We start from the raw sequence: 18,315 nt of genomic DNA on the forward strand, positions 1-18,315 counted from the left end.
CTCAGTTCCCCGTTTCTCCTTTGTGCTCCCTAGTGGCTCAAGAGTTCCCGTGTAAACGTCCACACAGACAAACACTTGAAGCAGGTGACAACCAATTAACATGTCCGGAACAAATGGGTGGGGCAGTAAAGGAAAGGACCTCTCAATCAAAGGTGTTGGCCTATAGCAGCAGCAAGATCAACATCTGGATCAGGTAATACTCTTTCGCTCTGAGTATTCTCCTTGAGCGTCCAATGTGAAGCTATTAAGAGCTGAACGCTTAACATTTCACAGCCCGCCTTGCACTGCAAGTTCCTGACTATCTAAATAACTAGATAGTGCCACCACTGAGTGAAAGAGACTGAATCCCATCACCAAAAAGCCACTCTCTTCAGTCCTGTGATCTCTCTTGTTAAAAAAAGTGACCAATTTGTCCTTATCTTCCACATTCACTGAATTGCACCAGACTTCCTAAGTAACCTCATACAAAAGGACACTGATGCTTTCCAAACCTAACGTGCAAGTGCAATAGTGGCCAGCCTCGGTGAAAAGCGTGTCACAATAAGTTAAGTGTGCTCTTCGGCCTTAAGTGTGTGTGTACTTAGGTAAACCCTCTAGGCATTGGAGTGGTTTTGTTTCTTGTCTAATGGTTCCCACCAATTTTTGGTGGGTTGCGGAGCAGAGCCTCCACTGGACGATGGAAAAGATTAGATCACTAACTGCATCAATCCCTGAGGCTATTCAAAAATCAAATTATCTGATTGTTGCTAATTGCCCTGCAAAGAGCTGAGTTCCTGCAGTTTGCAAGCATGTGAAAATATAGGGAGATAAATGTTTGAGCATCTGTTTTTCCAGTTATTATTACTTGTAAATAAATACATAAAATATTTCTTTCTAGATCCTCTTTAAAAACATAAATATTGTAAATCTAGGTGGGTCTTGATAAGAGTGTTGTTTTAAAAAGTGGATTCTGGTAATAAAGCATTTCAGAACCACTGTTCTAGTCCAGGGGTCTCCAAACCCCGGCCCGGGGGCCAGATGCAGTCTGCAGCAAACCTCTTTCCGGCCCATGGTCAACCTCTTATCCCCTGAAAGCCTGTGGCCCACTCAGCTGAACATGACCAGAACTGTGCTCTGATTATATCTGGAGGGTGTTCTGAGGGCCAGAGAGGTTGAATGAATGAGCCCATTCATTCATTTATTCATTCATCTAAATTCCATCTCTAATTTCTTTATTTAAATTTTATATTTAAATTTTTTTTCCGGCCCTCAACACCATGCCAGATATTTGATGCGGCCTTCTGGCCAAAAAGTTTGGAGACCCCTGCTAGTCTATTGAGTCAAGTAGCAGAAGGGGGTGTAGACCTGACTCTGCACCAGATCCAGTCCTACAAGTCCGGTCCTACCATAACGTCTGGTAAGGCCACAAGCTTTTCCTGCTTTTCACTACCTGGGCACCCAGCTGCTCATACACTCACAACCTGATACAAAGATCCAGCTGAATGCCTGGTCTCGCACTACCTACGCAACACTAGGATGGGGCTCCTTTGAATCACCTACCCAACAAAGAAGGCCACTGGACTCTATTTTGCAACGCATCACCCTTCCACGAGACCCAGTATGCCATAAAGGAGTTTTCAAGTGTCATAAAGGAACAGCTCAGGTAACAAAACAATATCTGTTCTAGATGTGCTTCTAGTCAAATTTTGTCAAGATGACAGTAACAAGAAGCAAAACTGCACGTTCGGAGTAAGTACAAATGCATCAAACATTTATATATATTTATTTTTCCCCTTCCCGCCCTGCTCCGCCTGTTGTCTTTTCATTCTAGCAACTAGTCCTTTCTCAGGAAGATTTTCAGCAGATAGGTACCGTGAAATTCAATAACCGGGACGGAGAGAAAGGAGAGATCTTATTTCAGATTATCAGCAGAGTCACTGTGGCTTCTTTGTCGCTAGCTCACACAACACCAGTTCGAGTCCGTTTTACATTTCTGCTAGACAAATACATTTGGTTATCAAAAGTAGGCTTGCAGCTTGATGACTCAACAGACTACGTGAGGAAAAAGCACCGACACTGAGGCTCCTGTGTTTTCGACCACAACAAAACCGCTATGGCACACGGCCCATCTTTACGGAGTTAGTACGTGCTAACAAACGGAGCATTGGAAGGAGGAGGTGAGGCGGTAAATGCAGGGTAGGAGGTGGGATAACAAGCATTAAAACTTTTGAGAAAAGAGTGGCTACGTTCTGGAGCTTATAGTAAAATCATATGGAATGTTCAAGGCACTAGGTCTCATTGAGCGTGCATCCGTGGGTGAAACTTACACACAGATGTCTTCTGGTTTGTGTCTTTGCTTGGCATCAGTTTCACTCCTCGGGACTTCATTTCCATTTGCTTTTTAACTGAAATTCAAGAGAGATCAAAGTTTAGCAAAAGACGGCCTGCGGGGAAATCCATTTTACATAAACTGCACTAAGCCCAGTAGAAAAGACTGTCGAGGGAAACCGGATGATAAAATACAAATGAATTATACATTTGGAGAATCCCCCTCATCTCCCTGTTCCTGGTCATCATTCCCACACCACCTAAGGGATCGTACAAATACACAGGAACAGCACCCCTGCAAACTGGTTAAGGGCCCAATCCTAACCTCTTATGTCAGTGCTTTCCAGCACTGACATAAGGGCAATGCAGCTCCGAGGTAAGGGAATAAACTTTCCCTTACTTTGAGGAGGCCTCCGTGAATGACACCCAACTGCAGGATGCAGCACACGTCCCATTGGCACCGCTATGCCAGTGCTGGAAAGCACTGACATAAGGGGTTAGGATTGCGCCCTGAGAGGCACTTTTTCAAGTGGGTGCTCCTCTTTTGTTTATCAGGGGGAGACTAACTGGCCCACCTCACCCCAGCAGTGCCTTTTCAAGTGGCTGCTGTTGTAGCATCTTTTTAGATTGTGAGCCCTTTTGGGACAGGAAGCCATTAGTTATTTATTTTTTCTGTAAACCGCTTTGTGAACTTTTTGTTGTAAAGCAGTATATAAATACTACTACTACTACTACTACTACTGTCTACTAGTCTACTACTACTACTACTACTACTGTCTACTACTACTACTGACAATCAGCCTGAAGAAAACACAGGTCATGGTTCAGGATGTGGACTCACCTCCCTGCATTACAATCTCTGAGCATGAACTGGAGGTTGTCCATGACTTTGTGTACCTTGGCTCAACGATCTCCGACACTCATTCTCTCGATGCCGAGCTAAACAGGCGCATCGGTAAAGCAGCTACCACGTTTTCCAGACTCACAAAGAGAGTCTGGTCCAACAAGAAGCTGACGGAACATACCAAGATCCAGGTCTACAGAGCTTGCGTCCTGAGTACACTTCTGTACTGCAGCGAGTCATGGACTCTTCGCCCACAACAGGAGAGGAAACTGAGCGCTTTCCACATGCGCTGCCTCCGACGCATCCTCGGCATCACCTGGCAGGACAAAGTTCCAAACAACACAGTCCTGGAACGTGCTGGAATCCCTAGCATGTATTCACTGCTGAAACAGAGACGCCTGCGTTGGCTTGGTCATGTCGTGAGAATGGATGATGGCCGGATCCCAAAGGATCTCCTCTATGGAGAACTCGTGCAAGGAAAGCGCCCTACAGGCAGACCACAGCTGCGATACAAGGACATCTGCAAGAGGGATCTGAAGGCCTTAGGGATGGACCTCAACAAGTGGGAAACCCTGGCCTCTGAGCGGCCCGCTTGGAGGCAGGCTGTGCAGCATGGCCTTTCCCAGTTTGAAGAGACACTTTGCCAACAGTCTGAGGCTAAGAGGCAAAGAAGGAAGGCCCATAGTCAGGGAGACAGACCAGGGACAGACTGCACTTGCTCCCGGTGTGGAAGGGATTGTCACTCCCGGATTGGCCTTTTCAGCCACACTAGACGCTGTGCCAGAACCACCATTCAGAGCGCGATACCATAGTCTTTCGAGACTGAAGGTTGCCAATACAATACAATACTACTACTACTACTACTACTACTACTACTACTAATAATAATAATAATAATAATAAGGTAAGGAATGCACAATTCGAGCACATCTTGCCAGCACCTTGAAACAGAACCAGAAGAGAAATTCCTCCACAAGAACAAAACAACAAAAAAACTTAACTATTGGGAATAATGCATCATTCAAAGAAAGGCAACATGTTAAAATATTACGGGTGCAATAAAGCACAGTGATAGAATTACACTGAGTAGCCCCAAACAACTCATCCATAAAGACCAGGGTTCAAAGGAGGAATATGGCCAAATTACAGAACTCCACTGAAGGGCCACAAAAAAAAGGAAGGAACTGCTGGGCAGACCATTTCTTAATCCACTTCAAATCTGCTTTGTGATTCATTATCTCTAGTGGTTGAAGGGCAAATGAGATGATATCCAAGGTATGTGGGATTATCCATGAAGGACAGTTTCGAGCAAAAAATGGGAGCAAGAAATTTTTCTCTGCTAACTGGGCAAGAGCCCTTCCTAACTTGGCAAAAGTCACCTTTTCCAGTGGTGTTCCTCTTATATTTAGCATTTTTACATGCTTTCGAACTGCTAGGTTGGCAGAAGCTGGGTTCGAACCGCCAACCTAGCGGTCAGCAGGCTGCTCAGCTCAGCGGTTTAACCCGCTTTGCCACTTCAAAATGGTGCCCATCACTAGCATGGGCTCCTTTAAAATGTTGGGGGGAATCAATGTTTCCTATCCACGGATTTGCTATCTGCTGGGGTTGTCAAGAAACCGAACCCCAGCGGATAACAAGAACTGGCTGTAAGTACATCTGCCTTGTCTAGTCTGCTCTAACCTTCATTGTTTGTCTTTGGGTGGCAGCTTCAGACACCCGCTGATTCTAAAGCTTTGAATCTGTGCTTTAAACAAAGCAACTAAGATAAGAAATTGATTTCGAATCCCCCAGTTTGCCCCTGCACAAGAGGGATGATTTCTTGGAAATTTATCTTTTCAAGCACTCGACACACCAACGCTTAGCCTATTATGCTTCACAAAATGGGTTTTCAATGAGCTCACAGGATTAGAAGCCCCTGACATTTGCCTTAATCAAAGAGGAAATTATAACATTAGTCTTTACTTGTCTATTTTTATATTAAAAAAAAAATTAAAAAGCATGACTCAGGCAGGTGTGTTTTTCATGGCAAAGCGGCAACTGGGACTCTGTTTTCTTTCCTTTTTTCAAATGCAACACGCAAACTCAGGGCAATTGCTAACCTGAAAACTATGACTAAATTGCTTAACAAATTGCATTTTGGAGGTGATTCACACAGTTCATCGCCTGATCTTCTACACTGCAAAACTGGATGGAAAGCAGAAGCTGGGATCCCTTCTGAATTAACATGCTCAGGACACAGATTTGCCCTGAAGGTTACATGATCCTCTTGTTAAGGGCGCCATCCCACGCAAGGGTTCCACTGAGCAAACACAGCCACCTCTTTCTCGCTCTCTCCCAGCACACTTAGCAAAACCTGAGTAAGCTCCAGGCAAATCAGAGGGCCAGAGGCCATGTAACCTACCACCAGCCCAGGAGCTTCCATCTTTATTGAACTTTCCTTTCACTGAGCTTCAATCTTTACTGAACTTTCTCTTCACTGACTCCCTATAGCTGGGCTGGAAAGCAGTATGAGTTGACCCTCAATATCCATGGGGATTTGTTTCCAGACCCCCTGCAGATACTGATTTTGTGGGTATAGAAGGCCCTCAAAGGACCTCCCAAGACATAACCAGAGGTACCTTTCAGAGGCCTCCAGGAGATCCTCTGTGACCTTCTGTGGTGTGGGGAGGCCACTGCAACCTCCCCACACCTCAGAAGGCTGGCCGGAGCCTTTGGAAATACACCTCCCAAGTTTAGCAAGCAGGAAAGAAAGAGCCTCTCCAAAGGCTCTGGCTGGACTTTTGAGGTACAGGGAGGTGTGTAACAGTGTTGAGAACTTGAGTCAGGTGACTCGGACCTGAGTCGCAAAAATGTGTGATTTTTGGTGACTCTGCGACTCATGAGTCACATGCGTGGAAGACTAAAAAAAAAGACTCAAGTCAGGGCCCCCCCCCGACTCAGCACTCATTCCCACGTGTGCTGACTTGAGTCTGCCTTTGTCTGGGGTGCTTCCTTACTGTTCTCGCCACGTGGAAAACCTCGTGAGGCCAGAATTCCCGACCAGGCGAGCAGCAGGAAAGGTCCAGCCAGGAGGCAGGAAAGGGTGAACGCTTTCCTCTTGCAATGAATGGGGGAAGCTGGGACTGGGCTCTCTTTTCCTGTCTCTGATAGGAAAGAAGGAATAGATGATCTTTGGACAAAGGACGGGCATTCTGATATTTTCATTGACTGAGGGAGAGCAGGAGGAGCAGCCAAGGGGGTTTTTGCCTTAAGGTTGGCTTGAGAAGCCTAGGGAAGGGGAGGGCGGAAGGGGGAGGGATTTCATAGCAATCAGACTTTGCACTGCATGGCTGGTGGGGAGAGGGAAGTCTCACTGAATGATGAGCTACAGTGGGACTATTTCTGAGTAGGGTTGCAATTTATTGGGTCATCATGGCAAGCCTTGCAGCTGCTGCTCGTGATCCTCCGCACTCTCATTGTTTCTGTCCCAGCTCTCACTCAGTCCTTCCCACCCCTCCCACCCCTGATCACAGATGGAAGGGCACAGCAAAGAGAACTCCGACACACACGCAGAGCCTGGCAGCAGCCTCGTTTTTTTTTAAAGGCAAACTTTTTAAAGGGGAATGGTTTGACTCAAGTCCATTAGAGTCACTAAAGGGTGACTCAGAGACTTGGAAAGTGCCTCCATTAGGACTCCTTTTCAGGTCGAGTTGCAGGGGGGCAGTGACTTGACCTGAGTCAAGCCATGCTGGGTTCTCCCATCCCTGGTGTGTAACCTCCCTGCACCTCAGAAGACCTCCAAGATGCAACTTCTGGTCACGTCTAGGAGGTCCTCTGAGGTCCCCCGACACAGGCTTCCAAACTGCACTGAGTCAGATTTGCAGATTGCAGACCTGTGGATAAAGAGGAAGAGCCTGTGTTTCAAAGTTGCCTGGTTGCAGCTCTCTTTCTAACATTTTGCAACAGCCTGAACGTTGGCTAGAACTCAGAAATCAGAGCCTATTACACAGCTATTATAACAATTCCAGTGGTGACCTATTTGTTTCTGAACTCATTGTAATGCGATGGTGTTAGCTTTTAAAGGCCTTTAAAAAGTATGCATTTTATTCATTAAAACAAACTCAAGCCATTAAAACAAGGCACTTAGGGAAGTGGTTAGAGGTCTTCTGAAACATTTATTTTATTTTATTTTTTCGCATTTTCATTTTTTTTTCCCAAAGGAGGAAAAGTGCAGAAAGCAGCGTGACGTATTTTTATTCCATCTTTTAAAAATAAATTATAAGAATAAATTATAATTGCTTTAAAAGTGTACTAGGTCAGTGATGTAGGTGGTATAGTATAAGCAGATGCAGCCATAGGGCCCAATCCCATCCAATTTTCCAGTGCTGGTGCTGTTGTGCCAGTAGGATGTACACTGCATCCTGTGCTGGAGGGGCAGTCACTGGGGCCTTCTTAAGGTATGGGAACAGGTTCTCCCTTACCATGGGGCTGCATTGTGGCTGCACCAGAGTTGGATAGGATTCACCCATAATCATTACCCATGTACCCCCCATCCAACCTCTCCCATCCAACCCATTTATTATTATTATTATTATTATTATTATACCATCGCTTTTCAACAAAAAGTTCACAAAATGGTTTACAGAAGAAAATCAAATGACTAATGGCTCAGGCTGCAATCCTATCAACACTTTCCTGGGAGTAAGCCCTATTGAACAGAATAGGACTTACTATTGAGTAGACATGGATAGGACTGTGATCTCAGTCAATCACTAATGACTAATTTTACTTGCAGATTTCCCAGTTTATTTCATTTTTCTGCAGATTTCAGGTTCTTTGTCAGAAAGAGAGAGAGAGAGAGAGAGAGAGAGAGAGAGAGAGAGAGAGAGAGGTGCAGAAAATGGTGTTATGAGTTTTTATTTCCTCGTCACAAGGAAAGCACACCTCTAGCAGTGGTAAATAAAGGGAAATTGCAGCTTTAACAAAGTAGACAGGAATAAGACATGCATGTCCTATCAACAGGCCCAACTGGGGAAATTCAGAGGGCTCCCTACTTTCCAGATTTGAAAAAAAGAAGACTTTTAATGTGCAATTATTGTGCCCTTTTGCTTTTATGCTCACACTGTGTATGTGTGGGGGGAGGGGCACACGTATACATTTAATTACGTTGAATTTATTGAATGTTATTAATGCTATTTATTGATTGAAGACTTATTCTTCAATAAATCTGTTAGCCTTCAAGGTGTCACAGGACTCATTTGATGTTTTGGCTGGAAAAGGCTTAACACAGCCTCTCCCCTTGAGGAAATGCATTTATTTAATCCTCTGAAAAGATTTCCATCCTGCCTTTTCAGCTAAAAAAAAACCTGGCAAGGTGGCAAACAATAGACAGTGTCTGAATATCTTTTGATGATGCGGAAGAAAGCATGTGGGGTCTGCTACCTCTTTTGAATCACAGTAAGCTAAGATCAGAGAGAAGAATAACACCAGGGGCCCAAAAGTCCACTAACTCCTCAACTGCAAGGATGTCAGGGGCAACTGGAAATAAAATAAGGCAGAAACAATAATTAGGATTTATTTACCAGAAAGGAAAACCAATGAGGGAACAGTGACAAAATCTTTAACCAGCTTAAGGTGGATCTCTATGCAAAGGGGAGGATGGGATACTCTCAATTATCCTGCCTCCCCCCACATTTTTTCACCTTCTCCAGCATCAGTCCCCTTTCTCCCTCTACCTGGAATTTTCCCTCAGTCCGAACATTATGCAAAATGTACAACATCACCTGGTGGTTTTATTTATTTTTAAAAGAAATAGTGGCTAGAGGGGTAGGGATTAAGTGGCACGGATCTGCAGGGGGGTGAACTGACAACTTGGCTTACAACTCAGTTTCATTCAATTTTGTGTGTGCCCTCCCCCAATTTTGCACTGGAACATTTTATGCATTTTGTCCCTGTGTGCATCAGTACAGTACAGTACAATACAGAAACCATCCTGATATACAGGTGTGCCCCCTTATCTGCAGGGGTTCCGTTCCAGAACCCCCCGCAGATAGCTGAAAACATGGATATGGGCAAACGCCTGCCCCCACGGTCCGGGAGGCCACCTCACCCTTTGGAGGTAAGGGAAGCTCTGTTCCCCTTGCCTCCAGTGGGAGTCTGAGCACAGCAGACGCTGAGGACGCCCGATCCCAGCCTCTGCTGGGTTCAGAATGAGCTTTAGAGCTCAAATCACATGGATGAAACCAGGTGATGCTTTTAATGCCTTATAAGGCCTTAGGAGTTCTGGGGAAGTTCAGTCTGAGCCCTCAGGTGGACGTCCACGGCCTCTGCTGAGCTCAGACTCTCCTCTAGAGGTGAGGAGAGCGAAACTCCCCAAGCCTATGGAGGAAGCACCACAGGGGTGGAGGGCGGGGGTAGACCCGATTCGTGGATAGCTGAAACCACGGATATGGGATTCGCAAATATGGGGCCCCCTGTAGACTTATGCATGATCATGCAAAGCCTGCAATTTTTGGCAAGGCTATCAATACACATTTGTAATGTAGAAGGACAAAAATTAGCGGAGGGGACCTATCAGTGTGGCAAACTCCTAATCAACTGCATGCTCCTGTTCATTCATTCATTCATTTTAATTTTTATACATTTTCCTTGTTAGACTGGAATTCAAGGGATGTGGAACAGAGGACAGGGCACGCCAAAGACCTGCAAATACCTTGGTACTGCGCACTGAACCCCTTCTGCCTGTGGTTGCCATCGGAAGTGAAGTGGAGTCGGAGCCAGTTTTTGCTGCTGATGACAGGGGCAGGGAGGTTGGTTCCTGTAAACCTGCAAAGAGAAGAACAAGTGAAAATTCTAGGCCTGCAGATCTATTCATCCTGATGACTCTACAGTGGGCTCTCGGTACCTGCAGTGCTTTGGTTCCGGCACTCCCCGTGGATAACACAATACGCAGACGCTCAAGTCTCCATAAAATTGCATTTTAAAATGGTGTGTTTTAAGTACCGGAGGCGGCCTGCCTGAGCGATGGGCTGGCCGGCTGCTTCTATGCCAAAGCGTCTCTGGGTTGGAGGGAGCAGCTGGGAAAGGGGCTGCAAGAGGCTGAGAGGGATGGATGGTGAGCGAAAGGCGCAAGCTGCGCACAGTCAGCTTCGAAGGGCAGCGCTGGCAGCAGGGGGAGGAGGAAGCAAGGAGATTTAATACAAATATTTTCGATCTGTGGTTGGTGGGCAGCCAAATTCTAAGCTGTCCGGAGCACGGGGCTCCCGCAGTGCCAAAATGGCTACAGTGGAATCCTGAGCATGTTGGGCAGCCACCGGTGGCACCTTGGGGGAAGGACTTTCATCCCCTTCCCCCAGGCAAGCACAGTAGCCCCGCAATGGGGCTACTCAATTCTTTGGCAGTTTTTTTTAGCCAGTGCAGAATCAAGGAGTCCCATAACAGGCCGCGCAGCATGACACAGGGCTCCAGTCCTGGCCCCTTCCCCACCACGCCTTTCCCTGCCCGCCCCAGAATACCTCCTCCCAGCCCCCCCCGCCCCATCTTACCTCTCTGACACCCAATGATTTGGACCGACCACCAGGTGACGGTCCGCTGGCCCAATGCGGAGCTGGGTAGCTCTGGCACTGAGCTCACAGTAAGGCTCACAGATATGCCTTGTGCCAGTGCACGCTGGTGGTCAGCTGGTGAGCACAAGTCTGGATTGGGCCCTAAATCAGTGGGTGCAGAGTCTGCAGATACCGAGGCCCACTATAAACATTTTTTAAAAACAGCTCCTGTGAAACTGTACAGGAAGTTCCTGTAATTACAGGATGCAACCTTTGAAGATGCTTCCACTTTCAGTACAAGCAGAATCCTCGGGCTGCCTGCTTGACCAACAGAGGCAAACCTTCCCCACTCTGAAGAAAAGCAGGATTAAATAAGCACACGCTGAGAGAGACAGTAAGTAAATACTACACTGTGTTCTGAAACACACTTCCTTTGACAGAAGGCTCCATTTTTGACTGAGCACAAAATAAAATAAAATAAAAATTCTCTCCAGAAAGGCCATCAAGCAGCAGCCATGGAGCCATGGAACAGACCGTGAAAATCTCCATGTGCCAGTAACCATCTCATTAACAGCCCAATTAAATGGGAGAACCACCCTTATGGCATGAAACTTGGTCAATGCCACGCCAGGTTTTAAAATGTATACTGTTGCATTGTAGGGAAGAATGTGGAGACATTAATACCGGGAGGGGGGAAGCTCGTGTTCCCAGTCATCATGCATTCTGCCTTGAAAATTGGTGTATAAGAAAGCAAAATTAACTGCCTTAACTAGGAGAGAGCAAACAACATTAAAGTGATAAGAGCTATTACAGAATCCAATTACTTCCAAGCAAAGTCCATTTCAGACATTTTATTAGAGGCAGTGTCATATTAGCTATACGTTATTGGCAGTCTAAGACCAATTCTGAAACAGAAACCAATTCGGCTGAAACAGAGACGCCCGCGTTGGCTCGGTCATGTCGTGAGAATGAATGATGGCCGGATCCCAAAGGATCTCCTCTATGGAGAGCTCGTGCAAGGAAAGCGCCCTACAGGTAGACCACAGCTGCGATACAAGGACATCTGCAAGAGGGATCTGAAGGCCTTAGGAGTGGACCTCAACAGGTGGGAAACCCTGGCCTCTGAGCGGCCCGCTTGGAGGCAGGCTGTGCAGCATGGCCTTTCCCAGTTTGAAGAGACAGTTGGCCAACAGTCTGAGACAAAGAGGCAAAGAAGGAAGGCCCACAGCCAGGGAGACAGACCAGGGACAGCCTACACTTGCTCCCGGCATGGAAGGGATTGTCACTCCTGAATCGGCCTTTTCAGCCACACTAGACGCTGTCCCAGAATCACCTTTCAGAGCGCGATACCATAGTCTTTCGAGACTGAAGGTTGCCAGCTAAAGACCAATTCTACTTTTGCAGAAGCTAAAAACGTAAGAGGGCCAAGGCGGCGACACCAGGATGCCTGGACTGTTTGCAAAGGTGGACAGAACCCACAAACACTTGAGCTTACGGCAAGCAAGGAGTGTTCAGCAGAAGGTCCCTGGTTCAATGGCCAGCTGTCTCTGCAGAAGAAAAGACCTGGTGGGGCAGGAGATATGCAGTGACGTAGTCAGAGGGAGACAGCACAGTAAGTACAGCGGGCTCCCCAATGTGTCGTGCAAGCAGCGCCTCCTATTTACCACTGGAGCCATTTTGGGCAGTGACTGCAATGTGCGTTGCCAAAAAGGCATGCAGGAGAGGCCACTTGCACAAAGCAGTGCAAAGCCTACTATACTTTAACCCGCTGCGCCGCCCCCCGCTCCACTACTGGGCATATGCTCCAGCTGGGAGTCCAGATCTGATGCAGACAGTGAGAGATAGAGCAGAAAGGAAATGGGAACGACTGGTTGGAGTTGCTGTGGAAGCAGGAGGGATCGGGGGGCATGGGTGCATGCCCCCCCCAAACTGTCACGCCATTGGGAAAGGTGCCCACCAGGATGGAGAGCAGCCCAAGCACAGCCCAGGACCAGGAAGAGGTGGCTCTAGAGGACAGAGTCAGAATGGGAACCCAGCTCTCCTGGTATGTAGATTTGGGCTCCAAGTCCAGGCAGCAGCCCAGGTCTACCCGCCCAGCAAACCTTGGCCAAGGAGGCCGAAAGCTCAACTGGGAGCCCAGGTCTACCCAACTGGTTGACCTGAGCTCTGGAGTTAAGGTAGTGCTCATGCCCCCCCCCCCAAAAAAAAACACACACACACAAACACTGGATCTTCCCCGTGTGAAGGGAGGTGGAGAGACTGCAGCCAACTCTGCTTCTAATCTGTAACAGTGTCTTCTTGCACAAAGGATAAGGAAAAAAAGAAACCCCATCAACAAAAAACACTCCCTTGCATATGCAATCCATTTCTGCCACCTACAGTACAATCCTTAAATCTTTCTCTTTTTATCTTCTTTGGGCTCAGACGTCACAACACAACCCCCTGAATGCTTTTCCCCCCCTAAAAGGGACAGCTTCACATGACAAATGAGAAGCTCCCGTTCTCTGTCTTAATTGGTCCTCACTCTACCTTGACACTGGCGTTCATCTCGCTTCCCTCCGGTCCCAGCAAACACTGCTGGTGCTCAGGCCTCACAGAGTTCCATTGTGGCACAAGAAGGAACCAATGAGGTGCTCTCATTTCCATGTCTCAGAGCGAATACCAGGACTCTGATTCAGTTGTATGAGTGACATCAAGTTGACCACTGTTTTTTTGTGTGTGTGTTTTGTTTTTTGGTTACTGATTTCTTGGGTGACCTGCACTGTTCTACATTAAAATAAAGTTAATGGGGGGTGACATTACCCCTAGTGATGCCTCTGCATTGAGGCAGTGCATATGATATTGTAATTTATTCTGTAGAGTCTTCTACAAGAGGAGGTCCGTAATAGGCGTGATGCAATGAGCTCTCACGCCGGGTGTGATACCCTAGTGCAGGGGTGCCCAAACCCCGGCCCTGGGGCCACTTGCGGCCCTCAAGGGCTCCCAATCCGGCCCTCAGGAAGGCCCCAGTCTCCAATAAGCCTCTGGCCTTCCGGAGAATTGCTGGAGCCCATGCTAGCCTGATGCAACTGCTGCCAGCGGGACAGCCAACTGTTCGACCTCTTGAGTGAGCTGTGGGACGAGGGCTCCCTCCACTGCTTCCTGTTTCAAATCTGTGATGCAGCAGAGGCAGCAAAGGAAAGGCTGGCCTTGCTTTGTGCAAGGCCTTTTATAGGCCTTGAGCTATTGCAAGACCTTCATTCATTCATATAAGTTCCATCCCTAATACAGTGGTGCCTCGCAAGACGAATGCCTCGCACACCGAAAAACTCGCAAGACGAAAGCGTTTTTGCGATTTTTCTGGTGACTTGCAAGACAAATTTTTCTATGGCCGTGCTTCGCAAGATGAATTTTTAAAATTAAAAAGTTGAAGTTTTGTGCTTGAAATTTTTGAAATCCTCTGTACAGTATGTATGCCTTTAAAGAGCACTTAATAAACACTTTGTAAACCAAATTTGTCTTTGTTCTGACTTTTTTTGCCCACAGGAACGCATTAATTAAATTTCAATGCATTCCTATGGGAAACCGCGCTTCGCAAGACGAAATTTTCGCAATACGAAACAACTTGCGGAACAAATTAATTTCGTCTTGCGAGGCACCACTGTATATTCATTTATGTAAATTTAATCAAATTTGAAATGTAAATTAATTCCTTTTTTTCCCCCGACCCCCAACACAGCGTCAGAGAGATGATGTGGCCCTCCTGCCAAAAAGTTTGGACACCCCTGCCCTAGTGATCCCTCTGCTGGGTCTACCTAACAGGCATGCTGAGATATTACTGAGATATTACACATGGAGGTCTTTCAGCAACAGCTTTGCAACATTACACTATTTGTGTTAAATATTTTTGATATTCTTTATTATCTGCACTCACTTGAGTTAAAATCCCTCCCCATCAGGCCAACCCCACAAAGTCCCAGACAACCTTCAGCCCCGGGGTTCACAGTCCAGTGTCCTCCTTAAGCCCAACAAATCTTGTGCTTTCAGGATTTACGTCCTCAGCTGAAAGGCTTTGAGAGCATTTTCTCTCCCGTCTCTCCCCTGCACATTCCAGCGAAGCCTTCATTTGGCATGAATGCCGGACCTCCACAAGTGAGTAATGATTATTGATTTTTATTTTAATCTTAATAGCCAGCTAGTCATCCAAACCCTTACGAATTTTCCAATTAGCATGTCACTATCTTCAGGAAGTGGAATATGTAATCAAATGATTCATGTTTCTAAATGAGGCCAACACCTCCCCCTCCCCCAATAAGGAGCGAGAGTGTTAAATAAGCACCAGAATTAAGAGTATAACCACGGCCAGGCTCTTCACTTCAAATACAGCAAAACCCTGATCTTGTGAGCATTCAAATCAACCACTTGCAAAGGAAAAGCACCAGACTGTGGTGTACAAAGAGGGGTGCCAGGGTGGGGGAGTGGAGCAGCCTCAGGTGCCAGGCAGCAAAAGCGGGTGCCCAAGAGACTGCTCCAAGATGTATGTTTGTTTATTCTAAGAAAACATACTTCTTTTAAACTTATTTTTCAGTTCCTTATTGGTATGATTATATATACAAAGTCACAAAGTTATATATACATAAACAAATATAAATACTTATACAGACTTACAAAGTTAGTGTGTATTTACACACACACACACACACACACACACACACACACACACAGAGAGTTCAATAAGAGAAAACATTTACTGTCTATTCTATTTTTCTGACCATTATTATTATTCATTTCATGAGATGACTATTACAGAAAATAATTTTGTCTTGGGGGGGGTGCCAATAATGTATAGATCCCGGGTGCCAAATGACCTTGGTACACTATTGGGTAGGCAAAAGTAGGTACTTAAGCTCCAGCGTATTGGCTTTTTCGTGGTGGGAGGGGAATGAGGATGGGCTCTCATTCATCCACTGCCTGTGGGAATCTGGAAGCAAGGGCACCTGAAGGACCCTACAGCAACGTTTCTCAACCAGTGGTACAGGTGCTGCACTTGAAGTGGTGTCTGGTGGTACCTTTGCACCCCTGGACACCCGCAGCCTGGCAGCAAGACCAGGAACACAGCACAACAAACAGTGGTAGGAAGCTCAGCTCAGTGGACAAAGCTCCAAAGCAGACTTTTCCACACTCGAAAAAGCCCTCCCGTCCACCCTGAGCCTCTCACTGGTGTTTGTCCCATTGCATCTGGCCTCCCAACCTGGAACCAAAAGTTAACTGGTGATAGTGTCATGGCCAGTAACTTCCAGTGGTACTTTGAACAGGTGGGCCCCGTGAAGTGGTACGATGGTGGACAAACATTGAGAAACACTGCTCTAGAGGGCACTGTAATGTCCAGTCAACTACCTATCTGTCCCTCTCCCTGGTACTTGCAGAAGGTGTGGCCCTTAACTCTTCCTTCCCCCTCCTCAGGCTCTCTCTCTCCAGACCAGCACAGGAGATAGATGTGCCTAGCTAGAGGTCTGTTGTTTGCAAGCCCCCACTGCATTCACACACAAAGGAAACAGCCTTTAGGGTTTCCTGTGCAAGTTATAGAGCATATATGATGCGAATGGTCCCCAAGTGGGCCATGCGTATTTGGGAGAGGGTCATTTATGAATAAGACCATTGGGGGATGTGAGTCCCCCACTGCCCATGCAGTGGTGCCTTATCAATTACCAACAAACCATAGTGTGTCTTGACCATTTTAGTGCCCTGCCAGTGTGCTATGAGATGAAGAAGGTTGAAAATCACTGGTCTAGGGACCAGGGCAGGAGGGAGAGAACAAGTTGCAATAATACAAGAGAGCATATGGGGGTCAAAGTTGGAAGGCAGGCAAAACAAGAGCCAGGAAGATCTAGGTGCTGGTTCTTAAGCCTGAGCTGTATGTTCAAGTTCAGTAATGTTCCTGCCCTTGTGCTTTAAGTTGCTGGGAATAAGGTCAACTCCTTGGAAAAGGCCCGCGCTGGTTATCCCACCAGGAGGCTGCAAAACTTATTCAATATGAAAATTACCTGTGAAATAATACAGCTGCATCCTAGATGCTCTCTCATGTTCTGGGTAAGCAGAAGTGACAACCTTCCACCAACTTCTCATCATTAGTACTCTGTTGGCTCTGGGTTGTGCTTTTTTTCTGTTGCCCCTTGACCTTTTCCTCCAAAACTTCCAGTCTAATTATCTCGAGAGGTGAAAAGAGGCCTCTTAATTTGAAAGCACGTTATTTTAGGCGATTCTCTTTAATAAAGCATGCGGTGTGGACCCCCCAGATCTTATTTTACCAGCAGGATGAGAAGAATTCCCGCCAGGTCTGGACTTCAGCAAGGAAAACAAGTAATTAGGTCAAGTTGTTCTCCACGATTAAAAGCCACGGGAGGAAGGCGCAAAAGCACTTCTCCAAATAGACCCATCTTGTTTCTAAAGTGGAATTGATGAAACCAGAGCTCCCACTGATGGGTGCTGGGGGGAGTGAGGGTTCAAAGGGCTCGCCTACATAAGGAGAGATGCTAGTCTCTGTTTCCTTGACTGCGGATTCAGAATGTGTGTTGCTTACAGTCTCATTTGCACTTTACTCTCCCCCCCATCAGTGGCTCCCCCATTCATTTCTGAGATGCACAGTTTTCCTAGTTATGTTTGACTTTGGGTCAACAGACAACCATTTACCAACCTGAGTGCAGCAGGCATGGCTCAAAGGTAGCACACGTGTTTTGCAAGCAAATAGTCCCAAATTCAATCCCTGGCATTTCCAGGTAGGTAAGGTGGGGGGGGGGGGGGGGAGACCAACCTCCTGTATCAAAACCTGGACATTTTTTGCCAGACAAGGTGATATGGACCAATAGTCTGCCATTTTCAACCACTGTGCCATGGCACACTGGTGTGCCGTGAGTGGTCCACAGGTGTGCCACAGGAATTTGGGGGAAAGTCATTTATTAATAGGGCCAATGGGATATGTGAGCCCCCACTGGCAGCATGGTGTGCCTTATCAATTGTCAAAAACCTGGTGCGGTGCACCTGGACCATATTAGTGCCTTGTCAGTGTGCCGTGAGATGGAAAAAGTTAACAATCACTGGTCTAAGTAGAAGGCAGCTTCATTTGTCATGTTGACTTGGGATGAAAGGAAATATGTCTTTATACTGCGTGTAATTAGTCTGCAGAACTCCTTGCCGCAAGATGTGGCTGTGGTGCCTTGTCTAGATGACTTTAGAAGAGGACTGGACAGATTTCTGGAAGAAAAGTCTACCCATTTACAAGCCATGATGGGTTATGTGCAGCCTCCTGGTTTTAGAAGTAGGCTACCTCAGAATGCCAGGGGCAAGGAAGTGACAACAGGAAGCCGGGTTCTTGTTTTGTGTGATTCCTGAGGCATCTGGTGGGCCATACAGGAAGCTGGACTAGGTGGGCCCTTGGCCTGATTCAGCAGGACTCTTCATATGTTCTTAACAAGGTGTGTATGCAACTAGTTATTTGTATCATGCTGCCTAGTAGACTCCCATCTCCCACAGATTAGATCAGTAGTTCCAAAACTTTTTAGCATCAGAATCTACCTAAAAAAGTTTACCAGCTGCCCAAGCCTCTGTGGCTATACTGGTGATTGAGCAGCAGTGCTCCCCTGAGAAGCAGAATGTTTAGCCCTT

General features: G+C 46.7%; 1 protein-coding gene across 1 annotated transcript in view; it reads right to left on the minus strand.

Moving 5' to 3' along the window:
- Window positions 1-18,315, minus strand: part of CSMD2 (CUB and Sushi multiple domains 2) — a 594,109-nt gene that overhangs the window by 271,060 nt on the left and 304,734 nt on the right. The window contains exons 6-7 of the mRNA XM_066638160.1: window positions 9,843-9,955; window positions 2,307-2,384 (exon numbers count right to left, since the gene is read on the minus strand). Of these exons, the coding sequence (XP_066494257.1) occupies window positions 2,307-2,384; window positions 9,843-9,955 (191 nt within the window). The remainder of the gene's footprint in view (window positions 1-2,306; window positions 2,385-9,842; window positions 9,956-18,315) is intronic.

The sequence above is a fragment of the Tiliqua scincoides genome, chromosome 10 (assembly GCF_035046505.1).
Source record: "Tiliqua scincoides isolate rTilSci1 chromosome 10, rTilSci1.hap2, whole genome shotgun sequence".
NCBI lineage: Eukaryota > Metazoa > Chordata > Lepidosauria > Squamata > Scincidae > Tiliqua > Tiliqua scincoides.